Source organism: Taudactylus pleione, unplaced genomic scaffold (assembly GCF_031769625.1).
Source record: "Taudactylus pleione unplaced genomic scaffold, aTauple2 ptg000347l, whole genome shotgun sequence".
Taxonomy (NCBI): domain Eukaryota; kingdom Metazoa; phylum Chordata; class Amphibia; order Anura; family Myobatrachidae; genus Taudactylus; species Taudactylus pleione.
In genome coordinates, this window is record NW_028284748.1 from 1,640,572 (window position 1) to 1,660,936 (window position 20,365).

The 20,365-nt window shown below is 46.5% G+C and overlaps 1 protein-coding gene across 1 annotated transcript in view; it reads right to left on the reverse strand.

Moving 5' to 3' along the window:
* The window catches only part of SH3GL1 (SH3 domain containing GRB2 like 1, endophilin A2), a 77,949-nt gene that overhangs the window by 37,507 nt on the left and 20,077 nt on the right, over window positions 1–20,365 (reverse strand). The window contains exon 5 of the mRNA XM_088444088.1: window positions 4,522–4,655. Within this exon, the coding sequence (XP_088300214.1) occupies window positions 4,522–4,655 (134 nt within the window). The remainder of the gene's footprint in view (window positions 1–4,521; window positions 4,656–20,365) is intronic.

The window sequence follows — 20,365 nt, forward strand, 5'->3', positions numbered from 1 at the left end:
GCAACAAACTAGCTGGGCACATCTGTAAGTGGTGTGCTGGTGATCAATATGAATAACCCAGCACACCAGGGAGGGTAAATGACGATCAGCCGTTTATCGTGATAAACGGAAAGGGTCGTAAATAACTTCAGGAACCATATGGAAATCCAAATCACCATAGCCACAGTGGCCATAACTATAAGATAATTTTTTACCAGGCTATACACCTTGCTGCACCGACCTTTGCTCTGTGACTTGCAGCTTTGAATCCTGTTTTTCTTTGTACCAGACCCTGAATTTGAAACCTGACCATGAAGCAAATGACATATCACATATCATGTGGTCGTTTGATACCGCACAATCTGGTTCACCAGCCGCCTCCACAAGCATGGGGTTATTCATCAAATTGATAGATTGAGCAGCATGTAAGTTTGATCTGTCGATATGTTGAACGACCCTGCGGGAGTGCGCAAGGTCAGTCATTGTGCATACACACTTGCCAACATGGACAATATGTCGACCCAGCTTTAGTCTGTGCCCAGTTCCCTTGATCTTGATTGCACCTAGTATCAAGTCATTACTAGTCATAATAATCTTAAAGTAACAGTATCTCACAGACTATTATCATCATCCTTTATTTATATAGCGCCACAAGTGTTCTGCACGCATTACAGATTACATAAACTAATAAGTGAACAAGAAATGAGTAATTTACAGTACTTTACAGGACAAGGACATGGTTTATATACATTGCTGCAATAGTGATTCAAACACTCACAATAAGCAGCAAGGAGTTAGCAGTCACGTGTTAGGTGCCCTTGTGGGGAGTAAGGAGTAGAAGAAAGTGTAAGGAGAAGCACTTCTATCCACTAGCTAATCCTATCTGCAGTTCTCCTAGTCTCGCTATACAGCACTGCATATACTCACTTATATCTATTTAACTGGTCTCACCCCAGACACTGGAATCCTACCATTGAATTACAGGTAACCTGCCATAGTTACTAGGACCGGAGGCATTTTCTAGGTCAAAGAGGGCTCAGACCTTAGTGATAGAGAAGATATGTATAGACATTCAGTCTGATGCCCCACAATGTTCTAACCATTGTCATTTGGATAGACAATCTTCTATGGACTCTCAGTTTGGGAGACACGTTCTCTACATAAGCACTTAAATGTTTGATTATGCAGCATTTGCGGCCATCCTTATTGTACTGCTTATGTACTTTTTATTGTAAGAACTGCCATGGAGTATTCAAGGGGAAAACGGCAAATTATTATCATTGCTGTCTTCTAAGTACTCCCTGGCAATACAGCCATGTTATTTAGTACTTAGAAGTTTCAGAGACAGATTAGGAAGTCACTCAGAGATACAGGGTATCAGATACCATCCAAAGAGAGTTTTTAATGTACATGTCATCTAACTGAAAAGGGAGTAAACCCATTGTAAGGGCTGCCATGGAGTATTTGGAGGCACAGTAATTACAATTTGCAGTTCTCAAACTCAGGATTTCCCAAAGTAATTTTCTATTCAATGTGCAAGAAACATAACTTACCATGGCATAGATGCATGAGTCCACACTACTATACAGTACAACGGGCCTGATTCAGATGGACGCAATGCCGATATTTACACAGTTGTGCGATCAGTAAACTGCACATGCATCATGTTTAATTTTCATTGTTGCTCGCAGTGAGGATTTATTTGCAGAGGCAGGGACCGATTGGGGGCGGCAATGAGGTGGGCGACTCGAAAGCAAACGAGTCACAACCTTTTTCAAAGGAGTGTCACAGCCTTGGTCTCCGTGCACAATAAAAATGTGTTTGGCATCTCAGTTCTCGCGGCCATACAGAGTAGCCATAGGGTTACTCAGAACTGATATAATCAAATGATCTGCGACCGATGCTGCATCTTTGTACGCAGATGCCTGGATTTGTAAAGCCACAGGTGTGCGTCTCAATACAATACTCGGCATCTGCGCATCAGCTGCATTTCCCCACCTAACTTAATTTTTTCAAAATATTTCTGTAGTGTGTTACATTGCTGCTCTGTGTATATAACCTCACATGGCATGGTGCCTTTTCCATATACAGCCTACTTTAAAGGGTAGTTAACACATCACTTAATAAAAAAAGATTGAAAATGAAATTGCTCAACACTGAACTTAATGGAATAAATTCAGTTTGATGCCATAATCAATAATGAACTGTTTTCTACACATTAGCTTATCACTCGTCTTAGATAAATAATCTTATATACTAATCAGGGATATGGAAAAACCATGTTTCAGACAGAACTTTTAAATGGCTTAAAAAAGTATCTAACAGCACCCATATCAGAGCACTTTGCCACCTCTCACTGAAGACCATGTCCCACAGTGAAACAAGGCAGACTATCAGTCGGCTATTGTGAACGAACATCCTGTCTCCCAACACCTATTGCCGTCAGCCTGCCTCTTCGAATGTTGCTGACAAACAACTACCGACATTTGATTCAACGATGGACAGTCACTGAGGCTCCAGGAAGTGGCATGGCCAACACTAACACAAAGTAGGTCATCGATGCAGTTTTTAATTCAAACCATATCTGCTTATCTGTAAAGAAAATTAATTGATCCCTGAATATGTTTTTAAACAAGTCCAACCTTACTCCCTGGAATAGTTTTCCAACTTTTTTTCAAAACCAGTCAGAGTTTTGAATTAATGTCTGTTATGCAACTGGCTTGGATTTATGTTCCTCATATCACATTTGTGATATTGAGAGACTAGAACAGAAGAGTGATCTGAAATACCACGATAAGTACTCGGTTGACACCAGTACTAGTAGGAAGCAATGGCAGAATGATTTAAAAACATTCCACATTAGGAAATAATATGGGAAACATTGGGGTGTTGCATGGGCTGAGGAACTTGGCAATTTCAACCCCACCCGACCACAGTCGAAATCAGTTTTATAACTAACAAAGCCCCATAGAATGTAAAGTATTTTACAGAAAGACGAGAAGGACCACAGTCCAGAAATGTCAAAATAACCAGTACAAGAAAACACAAATAAGAAACATAAGGGAAGGGCGTCCAGTTTACCAGAAGAAATCAGAAAAAGGAATTTAACATAAAAATCCTATTTTCTATTTTATACACTCGGGGATACAGGAAACAATGGCCCTCATTCAGAGCCGTACGCTCTGAGCAGAGCGCACGCTCTGAATGAGGGCCGGCCTCCATGAAAATGGAGCGTCCTCCTGGACGCTCGTATAGCTGTGGGTCACCACCCACAGGCTATACGAGCGTGCAGTTTGATGGCCGCGATGGTCTTGACCATCGCGACCATCGAAACTGCGAGCCGGAGCCTGCGGTTGAGGTTTTCAACCGCAAGCTCCGGAGTGATTCTGGCTCTATCAGAGCCAAAATCACTCCCACTGACATCACTTGGTGGGCGTGCCAGGGGCGTGGCTGCCCAGACGGAGGCGTTCCCATGGGAACGCCTTCCGTCTGGAGCCGGCCCCACTGACATCACTAGTGATGTCAGTGGGAGTGCTATTGGCTCTGATAGAGCCAAAAGCACTCCTGGGCTTGCGGCAGCGAGACCCTACCGCAGGGTCTCGTCGCAAGCCCGATGGTCGCGATGGTCTTGACCATCGCGACCATCATCATGGACGCTCGCATAAGCTGTGGGTGGTAATCCACAGCTATGCGAACGTCCAAGAGGCCGCTCCATTTTTAGGTAGGAGGGCCCTGATTCAGAGCGAGCGCTCGCGTCCGGCTCTGAATCAGGCCCTGAGGTCCCTTCACCTTAACACATGAATAAGGTGTAGAAATAATATGGTTGCCTAACAAAAACATGCCATTTTTTTCAAAACCTGACAACCTACCACATGAAATGAGGGCATTCAGAGTTTATTGAAGCCAGGATGGATCTTAAAGGACTTCTTAAAGCTTTACCTGGCTTTTAATTTCAATTACTGCAGCGTCAACATCTCTCTCATTAGCTGCACAAGACTCCAGTTTTGTACAATTTACCAAAACAAAAATAGAAAATATACACATACATACACAAAATGGCATTTGTATATACCCTTCTACCCCCAGGGTTTACTAAAAACCAATAACAAATCTCAAGTAATGTATAATCTTTGACTACATTAAAAAAAATAAAAATAAAAAAAAAATATTAGCTAGGCATGGGATGAGCAAGTGAAGCACAATTTGCCTTCAACACTACTATCTCTAGTCTCTGTGATCCATCACACATCTTAACTGCCAGGTTCTCTAGTCTCGCTCTTGAGATATTCTTGATGTTATGTAAATTAGTGTCGCGTGTGTGTGTGTGTTAAACTGTGGGTAAGTTTGTGTCCAATATACAAATTCTATTTTTACCGATCAAATTTTTTGTTTTATTTGCATGTGTCAACGTTATGGTAAATTCTGCCAATTGTATATCCAGCTACATTGCACCAAATTACACAAACACACAACTAATGGAGTTCAGTTGTGTGTGTTTATGGACAAGCAATTCATGAATGCAAAAAATAATGGCCCGCTAACCTGTATTTCTTTGAGGTCCTTGTCACACAGATTCTGTAGAGGATCCAAAAAGTTTTGTTTTACTTCTATATCCAGAGAATCTTTTACTTCTGCTAATCTCTTCATGGACTCCCCAGCATCCAGCAATGCATCACCTTGGGAAGAAGAGAAAAAAAATTCACACATCTAATTAGTAATGCAAGGAAATAAAATAAAAAAATTCTAAGAATCAAATATCGCACCCCATTGTATGGCTTTTGATAGATGGGTGAACCCCTGAAGCCCTAGTTATAACCCAAGTCACATCACAAACAGAATCAATGGCATAACCCAGTTACACTATACCAGTAAATGTTAAAGAAAATATTGTATTTCTCAGCATTATCAAAGTTACCAGTTATTCTCATTCAGAGGGGTGCCACCGAATTTCACTGCGATGTCCAGCTCTGCACATAGCCACCATATACAATATCATTACAGTTACTGGCCATAATGTGCCATAATTATTATTATAATGTGTGTACACACAGGCAATGTAAAACAAACCAAGTTAAACACAAAGTGAGCATGGCAACTATTCCTCACTGTAAGAGGCCCCCTCCCCCCAATACATTTCTGTATTGGAGTGTTCATTAACGCATGCTTTTATAGAGGTCACAGAACTCCATATTGCAGGAGTCGTTATTCTTTACAGTACAATTATTTCATAATTTGAAAGAGCTATTTTAGTCCTGGGAATGGGAGTGTCTTGTAAACACTAATTTAAGTATCTACTGTGACTTCAATTTGCTGACTGGTTGCTGAGAGATGAAATCCGAATCAAAATGTAAATATGTCTCTGTGTTAGCTCTACCATTGTCAGTGCTTTCTGATAGCAAGTGTACACTTTACACTCCTCATCTGTACACAATGAAATACGCCACCCAACAGAAAACAGTTTTGGATTGCTTAATGACTTTCTTTTTGGGAAGATGACAGTTTAAGGCACTTCTAAATTGCCTGGCACAATCCACAAACACCCTTAAAAAAAAAATATGTATGTATGGGGGGATGTAGTCAGCTGATCGGCGGCCACCAGTATAAAATCCTGACGCCGGAACACAGACGGACGGATGCCCAAATGAGGCAAGTCCGGGGCACCCATCCTCTTAGCAACGTGGGGGAGGGTTAGGGCAGTTAGCGGGGTTAGCTTTAGGTTTATTTTTTCAGTGGGGGGGAAAGTTAGGGTCAGGCACCACTGGGGGGGGGTTAGGTTTAGGCATGAAATGAAGGAGGGGGACTTAGGTCCAGGAATTAACAGAGAGGATTAGGATTAGGCTACCAGAAGGAAGGGTTAGGGATAGGGGGATGAGGGTAAGTATACCGCCGCTGTCGGTATTCTGACAGGAGGTATCCAGACAGCCGGCATATCATACCGATTCAATGCATGGGTACATAGTCTACTGGAATAAATGTAAGCATGTTATTTAGCCACTGACTTTTTTCCAAGAGCATTTCACTATCACGAACTGGACTAGGCTTCTAAGTTCTTTATACAATGAACACTTTCAATGAATCATGTGGAAATTGCCTTAGGAAACCCTCTGCCTGCTCCAGAGGTCAGAACAACAAAGATCAAGGATCAATTTCCCGACAGTCTTGTGTGTAAATATAGACTTTCAAAAGGTGGAAGCTTTAGATTCTGAATAGTTGAATGAATAATGCCTCAGTGACAAGCACTTTTGTTCTTCAAATTCTGTAAATTCAATTTTAGATTTTAAATATGTTCTTATATCATAAAATTAAAGTTATTACTAGGGCTCTTCAGTTAAGGCTCCTTGAGCAAACCTAGAATGAAAAATAAAGGATGGAGTGATAACTGTAAAGGAAACTTTGCCTCATATAATTTTAATTTTCAGTATAAATATAACTACATTGAGAAGACAAATGTCATGGGAGGGTGCCAGGGTCAGATACCATAGTCAACCATATCAGTGTAATTGTAACATTGAAAATTAATCTGAGCCCTCTTATACACAGACTACAGCAAAGGGCAAGATAATAGGTGATGTGCAGCAAATTGGTGACTATATTTTAAGCTCTTAACTCCATGCACAGCTGAGCACAAGTGGGACAGACCTAAAGTAGTAATTTGGGTATATCTGCAAAGGAGAGTCACAATTCCCTTTAGAAGTGCAGGCATTAAATAAAAATCACACAATCCGCCACAAAAGCTTCATCCATTTCTGTTTTGATCAACAGACTTTGGAGCATATTCAATTAGGTGCTTGATTAGGCCCACAAAAAAATCATGCCGACCTTGTGCTCCAGATACCCACGGAATGATGCAAAATAATTTGCATGCAAAATCCTGCGAGGGATAAAAAAAAAAAAACAAGAGATATGGTAAGAACTTACCTTTGTTATCTCTGTTTCTACGAAGTCCATAGGGTCCACAGGGTTGACCTTGGGGTATAGCTGGATCTGGATCGATGGGCACCGCGCAGTTAAAGCTTTGCTGCTCCCAGGATGCACTTGGGTCCGTCCTCCTCTATACCCCGCCCCGGCCACAGGCACCTCAGTTGGTAAGCAGCTAAGGCCGGAGGAGGAGACTAAACAGAGAGAAGGAAGACTGGAACACACAAGAAACCATACTCACAGAAATGGGAGACGGAAAACCGGTGACCAGCCACACAGCCCATTTGAAGCCAGGTGCGTCAGGGCGGGCGCCCTGTGGACCCTATGGACTTCGTAGAAACAGAGATAACAAAGGTAAGTTCTTACCATATCTCTTGTTTTCTACTTCAGGGTCCATAGGGGCTCCACAGGGTTGACCTTGGGGATGTCCCAAAGCAGTTCAACTAAGGGCGGGGACGCTCCTGTGCTGAAAGGAGTACCCGGCGCCCGAAGGATGCATCCTGAGAGGCGAAGGTGTCAAACGCATAGAACCTCAAAAACGTTTGAATTGAAGACCAAGTGGCCGCCTTACACAGCTGAACAGCGGAGGCGCCACGTCTAGCAGCCCAAGAGGGACCCACAGAACGAGTGGAATGAGCCTTAACAGAGGCTGGCACAGGTAAACCCTCCTGTGCATAAGCCTCACAAATAACGGAACGAAGCCAACGGGCTAACGTTTGCTTGTTGGCAGGCCAACCCCTCTTGTGAAAACCGAAGAGGACAAACAAAGAATCCGACTTCCTAACCGAAGCAGTCCGATCCACATAGATTCTAAGTGCCCGGACTACATCTAAGGAAGCCTCACCAGCTGAAAGATCAGGCGACTGAAAAGCTGGCACTACAAGTTCCTGATTAATGTGGAACTTCGAGACCACTTTGGGCAAAAACTCAGGACGAGTGCGGAGCACCGCTCTGTCCTGATGAAAAATCAGAAAAGGAGGGCGACAGGAAAGCGCCCCCAACTCTGACACCCTCCTGGCAGAAGCAATTGCTAGGAGAAAAACGGTCTTGAACGTCAGCCACTTGAGGTCCACCGCCTCAAGAGGCTCAAAAAGATGACCCTGCAAGACCCGTAGCACCACCGCCAAGTCCCAAGGAGCCACGAAGGGAGGCTGTATCCTGAGAACACCCTGGAAAAAGGTGTGAACATCCGGTAGTGTAGCAATCCGTCGCTGAAACCACATGGACAATGCAGACACATGAACCTTCAGAGAGGCCAGGCGTAAGCCGAGGTCCAAACCTGATTGAAGGAACTCCAAGATTCTGGAAACCCGGAACACCTGAGGATCATAGTTTCTGGATTCACACCACTGAAAGTAAGTGCGCCACACCCTGTGGTAAATCCGTGCGGAGGCAGGCTTGCATGCCCTAAGCATGGTACCAATGACTGAACTGGAGAAACCCCTAGACCTCAAGACGGCTGTCTCAAGAGCCACGCCGTCAAAGACAGCCGACCCAGATCCGGGTAAAGGCAGGGCCCTTGAGACAACAGGTCCCGACGCTGAGGAAGAAGGTACGGAGCGTCGATGGAGAGACACCTCAGATCGGAGTACCAAGGACGTCTGGGCCACGCCGGAGCAACCAGCACGAGCGTGCCGCCGTCCTGCTTGAATTTCCGCAGAACCCGAGGAAGTAAGGATATCGGAGAAAACAGATACGCCAGGTGAAACGTCCATTTCACCGACAGCGCGTCTACCAGACTGGCGCCTGTGTCTCTTGTCCTTGACCCGTAAACGGGCAACTTGTGATTGTGACGGGAGGCCATCAAGTCCAGCTCCGGCAGCCCCCACCTGTCCACGAGTAGCTGAAACACCTCTGGGTGAAGCGACCATTCCCCGGGATGCACGTCGTGACAGCTGAGGAAGTCCGCCTCCCAATTGAGGACTCCAGGAATGAAGACTGCCGAGATCGCTGGAATGTGACACTCCGCCCAAGCAAGGATGCGAGACACCTCCGACATTGCTGCCCGACTTCGAGTTCCTCCTTGGTGGTTGATATACGCCACCGTGGTGGCGTTGTCGGACTGCACCTGAACCGGCCGTCCGTAAAGAGCAGGACCGGACGACTGCAGGGCCCGATAAACCGCCCGCAGTTCCAGAATGTTGATGGGAAGAAGAGCTTCTTCCGCAGACCAACGACCCTGAAGTGACAACGAGCCGGTCACTGCCCCCCAACCCCGAAGACTGGCATCCGTCGTGAGCAGGACCCAGTCCGGGATCCAAAAGGGACGCCCCTCGACCAGATGAGCTGTCTGAAGCCACCAAGCCAAAGACTGCCGAACCTCCGGGTACAACACCAGCAACTGAGAGCGGATCCAGTGAGGTAACCCGTTCCATTCCGATAGAATCAGCCCCTGCAGAGGCCGGGAATGGAACTGGGCAAATTCCACCATGTCGAATGTTGACACCATGGAGCCCAAAACCCTCATAGCCGAATGGACCGACAGGCGGCAACTGTGTATCCTCAGCTGCAGGGAGGAGACCTTCTCCGGGGTCAGGAAGATCCTTTGCTGCCGAGAATCCAGCAGGGCTCCCAAATGAACCATCCGCTGAGATGGAATCAGGGAGGACTTTTTCCAATTTATCAGCCACCCGTGCGCTTGCAGGCAAGCGACCGTCAAGTGGAGATGATGAAGCAGTACCTCCGGGGAACTCGCCAGCAACAGGAGGTCGTCCAGATACGGTAGTAGCCGTACATTCTGGTTCCGAAGATGTGCGGCCATGACCGCCATAATCTTCGTGAACACCCTCGGTGCCGTGGAGAGACCAAAGGGTAGCGCCCGGAACTGGTAATGGTGTTGAAGGATAGCGAACCTCAGATACCGCTGGTGCGAAGGTGCTATCGGAACATGGAGGTAGGCGTCCTGGATATCCAGGGACACCATGTAATCCCCCGGTTCCATCGCCAGAATGATGGAACGTAACGTTTCCATCCTGAACTTGGGAACTCTGAGGAATTTGTTCAGAGACTTCAAGTTGAGGATAGGGCGATGAGAACCATTGGGTTTCCGCACCAGAAACTGAGAAGAATAGAACCCCGTCCCTCGTTGTAATTGAGGAACGGGAACAATGACCCCTGCTGTCAGCAAGGACTCTATAGCTTCCTGAATCTGTAAAGACTTCGTCGTATCCTGAGAAGGACTCGTGCAGAAAAACTGGTGGGGCGGTCTGTGCCGAAAAGACAGGGCGTACCCCTGGGAGACCACTTCTCGAACCCAGGCATCCGTGGTGGTATTGTGCCAGCACTGGGCAAACAGAAGAAGTCGGCCTCCCACTCTGGGATCCCCCAGAGGGATGCCCGTCCCATCAGGCAGAAGGTTTATCTTCCTGCTTGGAAGAAGGGCGCCTGGCACTCCAGGGCTGCTTCTTGGGCTTAGAAGTGGCCTTGGTCGTCGACTGCCTCGGGAAGGACTGAACTTTTGCCTTGCCCTGAACCCGAAAGGACCGAAAAGCAGAGCTCCGTATCTTGGTAGGAGCAGAAGCCGAAGGGAGGAAGGCTGATTTAGACTTAGCCAGAGTATCCACAATTTTGTCCAAGTCTGGACCAAAAAGCAACTCCCCATTAAAAGGTAAGGCCTCCAGTCCCTTTTTGGAGTCAGCGTCAGCTCTCCAAGACCTCAGCCACAAAGACCGACGCGCCGACACAGCTGCAGCCGACACCCGAGAGGTTAGCAGGCTTGCGTCTAATGATGCCTCCCCAATGTAGGAAGCCGCATCCCTCATTTGACCTATCAACGCTCTCTGGATCTCCGGAGCATCTTCCGGAAAGGTATCCTCCAAAGCATTGGCCCAGCTCTCGATGGCCTTAGCCACCCAAGAGATGGCCATGGACGGACAGGCCACCGCCCCCGAGAGAGAGTAAATAGACTTCAAACAAGTCTCCACCTTCCTGTCCGTGGGATCCTTCAGGGAGGAGATCGACGGCAAAGGCAGCGTAGCGCTTTTAATTAAGCGGGTAACGTGGGAATCCACCGCTGGAGGAGTTTCCCACTTCCTGCAATGAGCCTCCGGAAACGGATAGTTCGAAGCCAACCGCTTCTGCGGTTGGAACCTCTTGCTTGGCAACTGCCAGACCCCTGCCATATGATCCGTCAATTGATCGGACAGGGGAAAAACCGTCGAAGCTACCTTGGCCTTTTTAAAATTTGGGTATTTTGACCTGGGGGCGGGCACATCCTCCTCAATGTGAAGGATGGCCCGCACCGCCCTAACCAATGCCGGCACATTAATGGAAGACTTAGCCTCCATCTCCTGGGCCCCGGCATCCGAGTCAGAGTCTTCATGGATCTCCCCGTCATCCGAAGACACGTCCGTGTCCGTGAACTGAGCCGCCGGTGAAGCCGGAACGGAACGCTTGGACGCCCGTGGGGGCAAATCACTGTGCAACATATGTTGAAAAGCCGAAGACGAAGCCGCCAGACTCTGAACAGAGCTGGAGAGGACGTCCACCCAAGGCGGGGGTACTGCCTGAGGATACCCCTGAAAAGGTACCATCGACTGCTGCGGCACCGTGGGGGTTTGCACGTATACCGGCAAACCTGCATAAGGACCCACAGTCTGAGACCCGGGAGGAGACTGCACCAGACGAGTCACACCCGGGGAACGGGGCATGGTAGGCTGGGGCAACGCCCTAGAAGGGGCCGCAGTCGGGACCGCAAGTCGGTCCGCGATTGACGCCAGCACTTGCGTAAACATTGCCCACGGAGGATCCTGCGCCACCGGGGGTTTAGAGGGTCCAGGTACCAACTGGCACCGCCCGCACAGACCGTCCTCAGACAATTCTGCCCCGTCAACCCCTGCCGAACAGCGTCGGCAGGAAAACAACACAGGAGCCTCGGAGCGCTCATTCCCCTCATCAGACATGACACAAACTTTTTTGCAAAAAAAGTGTCTCACCGAAACGAGGAAAGGCGTATAACACCCACGCACTCCCAAGTATGCAACCCAAACAGCCCACAAACTGGTACTGAGGAGCACACCGCAGTATGTGACGGACCTCACAAATACGTAGATTTATATAAGTGAGGTACACAGAAAGAACACCCCTCCCCCACGCACCTGCGGGCCGTAGGAGGAAAGGGATAGGTAAAAAGCTGACAGTAAGTAGAAAATAAGCACAGACAGCAGCACTAGCAAAAGTCACATACCATGCAGAGAAGTTATACTCACTGCACCTTCCGCTACAATCACCCTCCCAGATTCAGTGTCTGGGAGGGCTATAGCGCTGCGAACACTGTCCTTTGCAGGGGGAGAGGTACGCAGGGGGACTGGTCCACTGGAAGCCTGCCTGGGAGCTCTGCGATGCTGCCTGAGGAAGATGGCCGCCGGAGAGCTCTGAGGAGGAGTGGCCAGGAGATTACAGCCCAGCGACGCCAGCACACATGAGAGAAGGCGCGCTGGGCTGAGGGGAGGAGCGCTGAAGCAGGGAAGGCTGCCTCCCCTGCTAGTACTAAACCCCCGGGGAAGCCGGTTCCCCGCCGGTACTTACACCCCGGGGGCCAGCGGACACGCAGGGTATTCCTGAAGAGGGGGAGCCCGCCGCCGCTACTAGCGCCGCCGGTCTGTCCCCAGAGACCGGCGGCATGAAAACTGCATTTTCCCCGCGTGCAGCGCTGACAGCGCTGCACGCGGCTTACCTGGCCCCTTCAGTCCGGCAGCAGTCCTTGGGTGGTCCCGGAGCCACGCTAGCACTGACTCCGGGGTCCCGCTGCGATCCCCGGATCAGTACCGGCGTCGCAGCGCCAGCGGGGCTGTTGGAGCGGCAGCATAGACGTCCAGATGGACAGTCTGATGCTGCCGCTCTGAAGACAGTAAAAATAAAATAATAAAATCTTTTTTTTTTTTTTTAAATAAAGAATAAAGCTTATGCAGCCCCACTGCGCAGGGTGACCCGACTCCGGCCGGGCACCAACTAAAACTGAGGTGCCTGTGGCCGGGGCGGGGTATAGAGGAGGACGGACCCAAGTGCATCCTGGGAGCAGCAAAGCTTTAACTGCGTGGTGCCCATGGATCCAGATCCAGCTATACCCCAAGGTCAACCCTGTGGACCCCCTATGGACCCTGAAGTAGAAAAAGAAGATGCTACACAGAACACTGGGCACTTACCGATGTGTTCTGGCCACTCTTATGGCCGCTCACCCTCCTTGTCAGACCCCCTCCTGTGCGTGCCAGACTGAATTGTCGGTAGGGATGGACATCTACAGCTAAGAGCCATCGATGGTTAACTACCATCGATGGCAGAGATCCAATGGTTTTCTGCCATTGATGGCATTCTACTCCTCTTGTTTGTGCTGACGCATAAACGCTTTCTGCACAATCCCTTCTTTGCTACCTCATTCTAAAAGCTTGATGGTCAAATTACAACAGATTCTATAAACTATGTGGATACAAATAACAGAAAAAAAAAAAACATTCTACCACTAAATCTAATGATCATTTAAAAATAAATAATTAAAAGTGGGCTAATTTCCTGGAGGGTTTCCATAATGATAGTAGTTCCATATCAGTTTCAGGGACAGACATCCTTTCAGTGGCCACAGAAACATGGTGATGTCATATATGCTCCCCGTTTAGGATCCTATGTGCTTCTTCATCGGAGCAAAATGGATAGGTGGTCTTAATTAATACAGCGAAAAGTATTAAACCCAGTGATCATATAAACACTGCACGAGCGTCTGTAGATCAAGAAAATTTCTGCAGTGAGGCTATTATTGTGTTTCATATTTGCTTCTTGGACTCTTCATTAAAACATTTTCATTAAGGAACATACCGTAATAGGATGTATGTCTTAATAACAATGATACATAAAATACTAGTAGTTCAATCAATTTAGAAGTGACAGAAGATAGGATAGGACGACATAAGCTGGCCATACACGCTACAATTATCGGGGCGATCCACCCGATATCCTCGGATCGCCCCGATAATTGTAGTGTGTGGGTGGGCGATCAAGGGTTAGATATTGCTCGGTCGGGCATGCCGGATTGTCCAGCATGCCCGTCCGATGCAATATTTACCGGTAAACTGTCGGCCACATCGGGCAACGTATGCCCAGCCGCGGCCGACAGACATTTCCTGTGTTCCTTCCCATGGCAGGAACAGGGAAATGTCTCCTCCCCCGGGGGCAGAGCGCAGATGTCGGTTAATGCACTGTGAGAGAAATCTCACAGTGTATGCCGCAGACATCTGCGGCTGGCAGGCTACCAGATAAAATGTCTGCTGGTCTGACAGACATTTTATCTGGCCGTGTATGCCCAGCTTTATACACACTGAAAAATCTCCCAGGCCCCTGCTGTGAGCCAGTAAAAAACACAAACACAAAACCCTGCTATTCTATTTGCATATAAATAGCTGCATGCATAATTGGATGTATAAGTTAGTTTAGTTTATTTTTCCCCACAATTTGTTCTACGTTTAATAGCCCATATGGGTTAATTTGGGCATAGGCACTAGGGCGGTTTAGGGGTAGGGAGAGGGTCAGGATACCTACCAACAGTTGTCGGTATTGTAACTCTGTCAGGAAGTCCGCATCAGGATTTTCACAGCCAGGATCCCGTAGCCAACCTGTTAATTGCAATATGCATCATTTGCCCTGGCGACAAGGACACATTTACCACTTACGACTCACTGCTCCAAATGGACCTGAACAGGGGTTGGAGAGTTCAAACGTGCCTACATAAAGTCACTTAAGGTGCATACACACGGTAAAGCTGGCCACACACTAAACCAACTTACATCCGACCATCCAATTAGTTGATTGGTTGGAATAAAAATCTGGTAAGGTATGAAAGCGAATGACAATCAGCAATTTTCTCCCAAATGCCGGAAAATAGACAAAAACTTTTGTCTGAACAAATTGTTTAGATCAAACATTTAACAAATTTGTCTGAACGAACATTTTCATCTGTTTTCTGGCATTTAGGAGCAAATTGCTGATCATCAGTTACTCCTATACGTTTCCAGATTTTCATTCCAACCAATCAACTAGTTGGATGGAAGTTGGTCTAGTGTGTGACTAGCTTCAGATATGTCAGATGAACGATTGAACGACTTAACGATTGAACGTTTTGTAAACGATTGAACAATTTCAGCCTGTATTAAAATGAATGAAAATTGTACAAAACTGACCGCACACACATCAGATGTCAGATATCGTTATCTGACAAACGGGAACACGCATCGTTCATCGTTGCACATGTCAGATTTTTCTTTCAGATATGAATGATTTTTAAAATCGTTATCGTTCAGATCTGAAGAAAAATCTGATCGTGTGTATGCACTATTACACATCGTGCATCTGTGTGTGCTGAATCTCTGCTCTTTTGAAAATCAGAGTGCCAAGGAGGATTTCTGCACCATGAACCTCGAACTCATTACAAAAAAAAACAAAAAACAGAGAGCACCATTTCTAGACAAGTCCCTTCTTAGGGATGCTTTATTGAAAACCGGTTTAGTTAGTAAGCACAGTACTCTTGCAAAGCCTGCAAGATGGACAAAAACTCCCAGAACTTATCGTTTTCATGCAGCATGTGATAAACCTTCACCTGAGGAATTTGTGCGAGAATGGTGAAATCTATACAGGAGAAGTCTGTCACTAATGCTGGGCATACACGGCCAGATAAAATGTCTGTCAGACCAACAGACATTTTATCTGGCAGCCTGCCAGCTGCAGATGTCGCCGGCATACACGGAGATTTCTCTCACAGTGTATCAGCCCGACATCCGCGCTCCGCCCCCAGGGGAGGTGACATTTCCCTGTTCCTTCCGTAGGAAGGAACACAGGAAATGTCTGTCTGTCGGCCGCGCTGGGCATACACTGCACGATGCGGCCGACAGTTTACCGGTAAATATCGCATCGGACAAGCATGCTGGACAATCCGGCATGCCCGACCAAGCAATATTTAACCCTCGGTCACCCACCCACACGCTACAATTATCGGGGCGATCCGCTGATATCAGGCGGATCGCCCCGATAATTGTAGCGTGTATGGCCAGCTTAAGGAGAACTTAATATAAAAGGGGCAGAAGAGACCCACAGCAACATTATCAAGAATCGACATAAAGATGCATAGTTTGGTCCTCTCTGGAGCCAGAGAGCCCCTGGGTTCTCTTATTTAACTTGATTGGCCACCTAGCAAAGGAGTCTGGGGAAACTGGAAGTAAGGTAACTTAATCCTGAAGTTGCAAAATGTTTTACTCAAACCAGAACAAACAAAACTGTGGGAATACATGATGCCCCACAGTGTTCTCCCCAGAATTTTTTTCCAGCTGGGTAGCATCAAGAAGTAGCCGGGTGGGGGCCTTTGCAATAATAAAATGTTTTAAACCCTGACCTTATAAGGATTTAAACTTGAAATAACATTTTATATATTAATTCTCCTCTTCTTATTAGAGGCCCAGTCATCTGATTATGAAAAAGCTGCAAAGTCTGTAGGCTCTGGTCCTTTTTATACAGCTCCCAGATACTGTCACCACTTGCAGGGTCCCAAAGTGCCGGGTGGTGGCTGTTTCTTGCCGGGTGGTGCACCGCAAAAAACAGCATGGGGGAGAACACTGCCCCAGCTTTGACTTCTCTCCAAGATCCAACTCATTAGGGATCATCAGAGAAGAGAAATGTTTATACACCACCAGGAACAGATAGGCAGACGGCAGTTTCATCGTAAAAGACAGGCCAGATTCAATTAGGCGTGAAAAGTCATGTTGCATGTGCGAACTTTTCTCACATACTGTAAGTGCTTATCGCGCTATCCAATTCCCAAAGTGTTCGCATGTGCGAAAACTCTATAGACAGAAATCAGTGAAAAGATTTCACCATCTCAGAGCAGGAAAAAATGTGCAAAATCCTATGTTTGGCTAAAAATGTGGGGACTTAGGGCCTGATTCAGAGCCACTCGTAAGCGGCAGCTCGTTCGCTCCGAGCGATGTTTGCCCAACTGCGCATGCGTACGGATCGTTATACGCATGCGCGAACCAGTCACTGCGGATGAAATTCATGTGCTCGCAAAATAGCGAATGCCTGCTAATTTGAGTGACAGAATGAGGCGTATGTGGGTGGTAACAGGGGAAGGTGCTTGAAAACGGGGAGTGGAGATCCGATTGCAGGCGCGCTTAAAAGGTCAAAACGGGCGTTTTAAGGGAGTGCATAATTAATCCAGCAGCGTCATTGACCACGTCACTGGGTTATTTTAACTCAGAACTGCTCGCAAAATAGTGGTTGAAAAAACCAACCACAAGAATAGCGAGCAGTTCATACGCTGGTCGATGCACTCGATTAATCTAATAAATAGCGGACATGACGTATGGTGCGAGCGGCCAGGGGGCGTATTTTTCAAATTTACGTTCGCATGTTTTGCTCGCTCGTTCAGACTTAGAGGCGTGTGTTCATTTGAATAGCCACCCCTTTTTAGAAAACGAACGACCGCAAATAGCGAGTGGCTCTGAATGAGGGCCTTAGTTCAGAACCCTTTGGACACCCCCCGCCCCCTAAATGACTAATTAGGCAAAAATTATTTTTTATTTAACTTTATTCCCCCTAATAATGACATGTAATTTTTGGTGTGAAAATGCAAAAAGTGTTGGAAAATGGGTTTCAAGGACTGGGCCAGGTATTTTTTTTTTTGGGGGGGTTGTGTGGATGGGACAGGTGTTTTTAGGATTGCAGGTGGCTGCGGCAGGTGTATTTTTAACTTTTTTACAACTGCACTTTACAGACACAAATATACTAGCACCCATTTTAATGTACCCCCAAATTAACTGTAGTAGTTTCTCCCCAAAAAAATATTGCTTTTTATCAATTTTCCACACTTATTCAAATATGCATATAACAACCATTTCACACAATTAAAGAACCCAATATACTTTCATTAGGGTTAGTAATACACTACTATATTGATATCCTATGTCAGTTAGGCTTTTTATGGGGTACAGACTGATTTCCCCAAAATGTGCTGTACTTTTCGCTAGTTTCGCCATGCGCAATTATCGCACATAAGCGTTTGTTCGTTTTGTAATTGGATAGGGCGAAAAACGGGAGAGCGCATTGCGAAGTAATGCAAAAATATTGTACCAAAACTGGCAAAATGTGCGAAAACTTCTCCAGCGATAAGTTTTCGATTTATCGCGGCTAATTGAATCTGGCGCTTAGGAGCAGATGTATCGAGCTTCCTACAGAGTGGTGAAGTGGACAAGTAGAGAAATTGCCCATAGCAACCAGTCATCTGCTACTTATTTTATACAATGTAATTTATAATAGCTAACTAGAAGCTGAATTGTTGCTTTTTTAAGTTAAGTATTTTTTATTGATTTTAAAGAGAGCAAACATACAAAATAAAGATGCATAATAAATGCGGTAGACAAGGAACAAAGAGTGCAGCATTGACAATATCTTATGGAATACCAGTATTTTAAAGAACACAAACAAGCAGTCAGGATATACATAAATTCCCCAACAATAGGATATTACAAGTACAGAAAGGCGCCATTTCAGGTATCCGTAGCCTGAACCCTAAAAAGGAGACAAGGAGAAAAAAAGCTGCACAACATAACAAAAAGAAATATCAGAATATATAAAATAAACCCCATCTACCAAAATAAAACCATACAGCCAAAGCAAACCTCCCCATAACCGCCCATCCTGTATGACCTAACCCCAACCCCAACTTGGATCCCAAACACCCCTCCTCAACAATCTATACTAACTGCCTAAAGAAACTATCTAACCCCTACCCACCCTAACTTACATCAGAAAGAGGAGGGCAAGTATACCCATGAACCTTAAGGGCATGGAACCCCCAGCCTAGGATTGGGGCCTGGCAGAAAGAACCACAAAACTAAACTGCACAATCAGACAAACATGTAACAAATAGGGAAATATATATGGATAATAGGACGGATCGAGCCCTTAGGGGAAGTGAATAAACGGAATATTAAAATACTGAGCATTCAAAGAGAACTAAAAACAGCTGTGCAAATATAATTATAATACAACAGAATAAAAATCAAAAAAGGAAAAAAGCACAATTGTAAGGAAAATAATCAGGCTCATCCCGCCACAGAGTCTGTAAATAAAACCATGCCTTGACCATCAAGACAGAGAGCTGAAGATCACATAAGCTGACGTATACTCGGACACAGAGGAGACCGCGGGAGCTCGTCATGGGCGTCTAACTTTAAGATGGTGAACAATGACAGCATCATCCACATATTCTCGAGTGTGTACCAGAGGAGTTTCCAAGAGAGATGGCTGTGAAAAGACACAGAATGCCTGAACAACAGACGACTGAGGAGTAAATTAAATTGTAGCCTGTGTAGGGAACCCAGGTTTCTACAAGCTGCACAGGAGAAATTACCTATGCATAAGCAAACCAGCTGAACTAAGATCATATTTCGTCATCAACCGAGTAGACACCCCTTTTCCCCAAGTCAAAGATTGCTCGAAGAAGCAGCTTCATGGTTACTGGAGGAGACACAGGCAGAGGATAATGCAAATCACCACAGGAGAATCCCTCAACAGGAGACATACCAAAGTATAACTACCATCCTAAGCTGCAAGGACAGGTGAGTACAGACACAGTAGCGCCCCACACAGCGTCCAGGGCCACTCAGCTAGAGATCAGGATCTAAGATGGCCGCAAGATACGAGTACAGGCAGCAATCGAACAACACAGGGACCCCAGGAAAGACAACCACGGACCAGCAGCAAATTCCAGCAAGCAGCCCACTACACAAAGATGTCACCCAGCGACTGAAGCCTCCATAACAGGCAAGGAAGCCGGTGGGAGAAGTCCAAGATGGCGCCCCATCATTCGTGGCAGGCGGAGACTGCAGAACCAAACAGCAGCGGAGAGAAGTGCACAATAACCAGAGTCCAGCCAAAGCACCCCCGAAGGCGACTCAGTTCCCAAACAAGATAAAAGGGATTCCTCAATTGGCCCCAGGATGCGAGAACAGGACATACCGGCTGAAGAGGATTAGGACTCACGTCCTACTCCATGCCCGTCCAGGCCACGCCCCCCTGAATGGATGCTTTTATAAATTATATTCTATAAAATGATAGGTAGAAGATGACTGGTTGCTATGGGCAACTTCTCTACTTGTCCACTCTGTAAGAGGAAAATAAAAGGTGGTGGGCACTCACATATAGCACTATCACAATATAAATAAAATGCTGATGACTGGGATAAAATGAGAGTTACGGTAAGAACTTACCTTTGCTAACTCTCTTTCTTTGAAGTCCATAGGGTCCACAGGGAGACCTTGGGGAGTAGGTGATGGGAACCAATTCGGGCACCACGCAGTTAAAGCTTTCAGCTCCCATGATACATTGGGTCCACTCTCCCTATACTCAGCCCCCGAGCCAGAGGCACCTCAGTTGGTAAAAAGTCAAAGGCCGGAGGATAAGAGAGAAGGAAGACTGGAACACTCAAGAATCA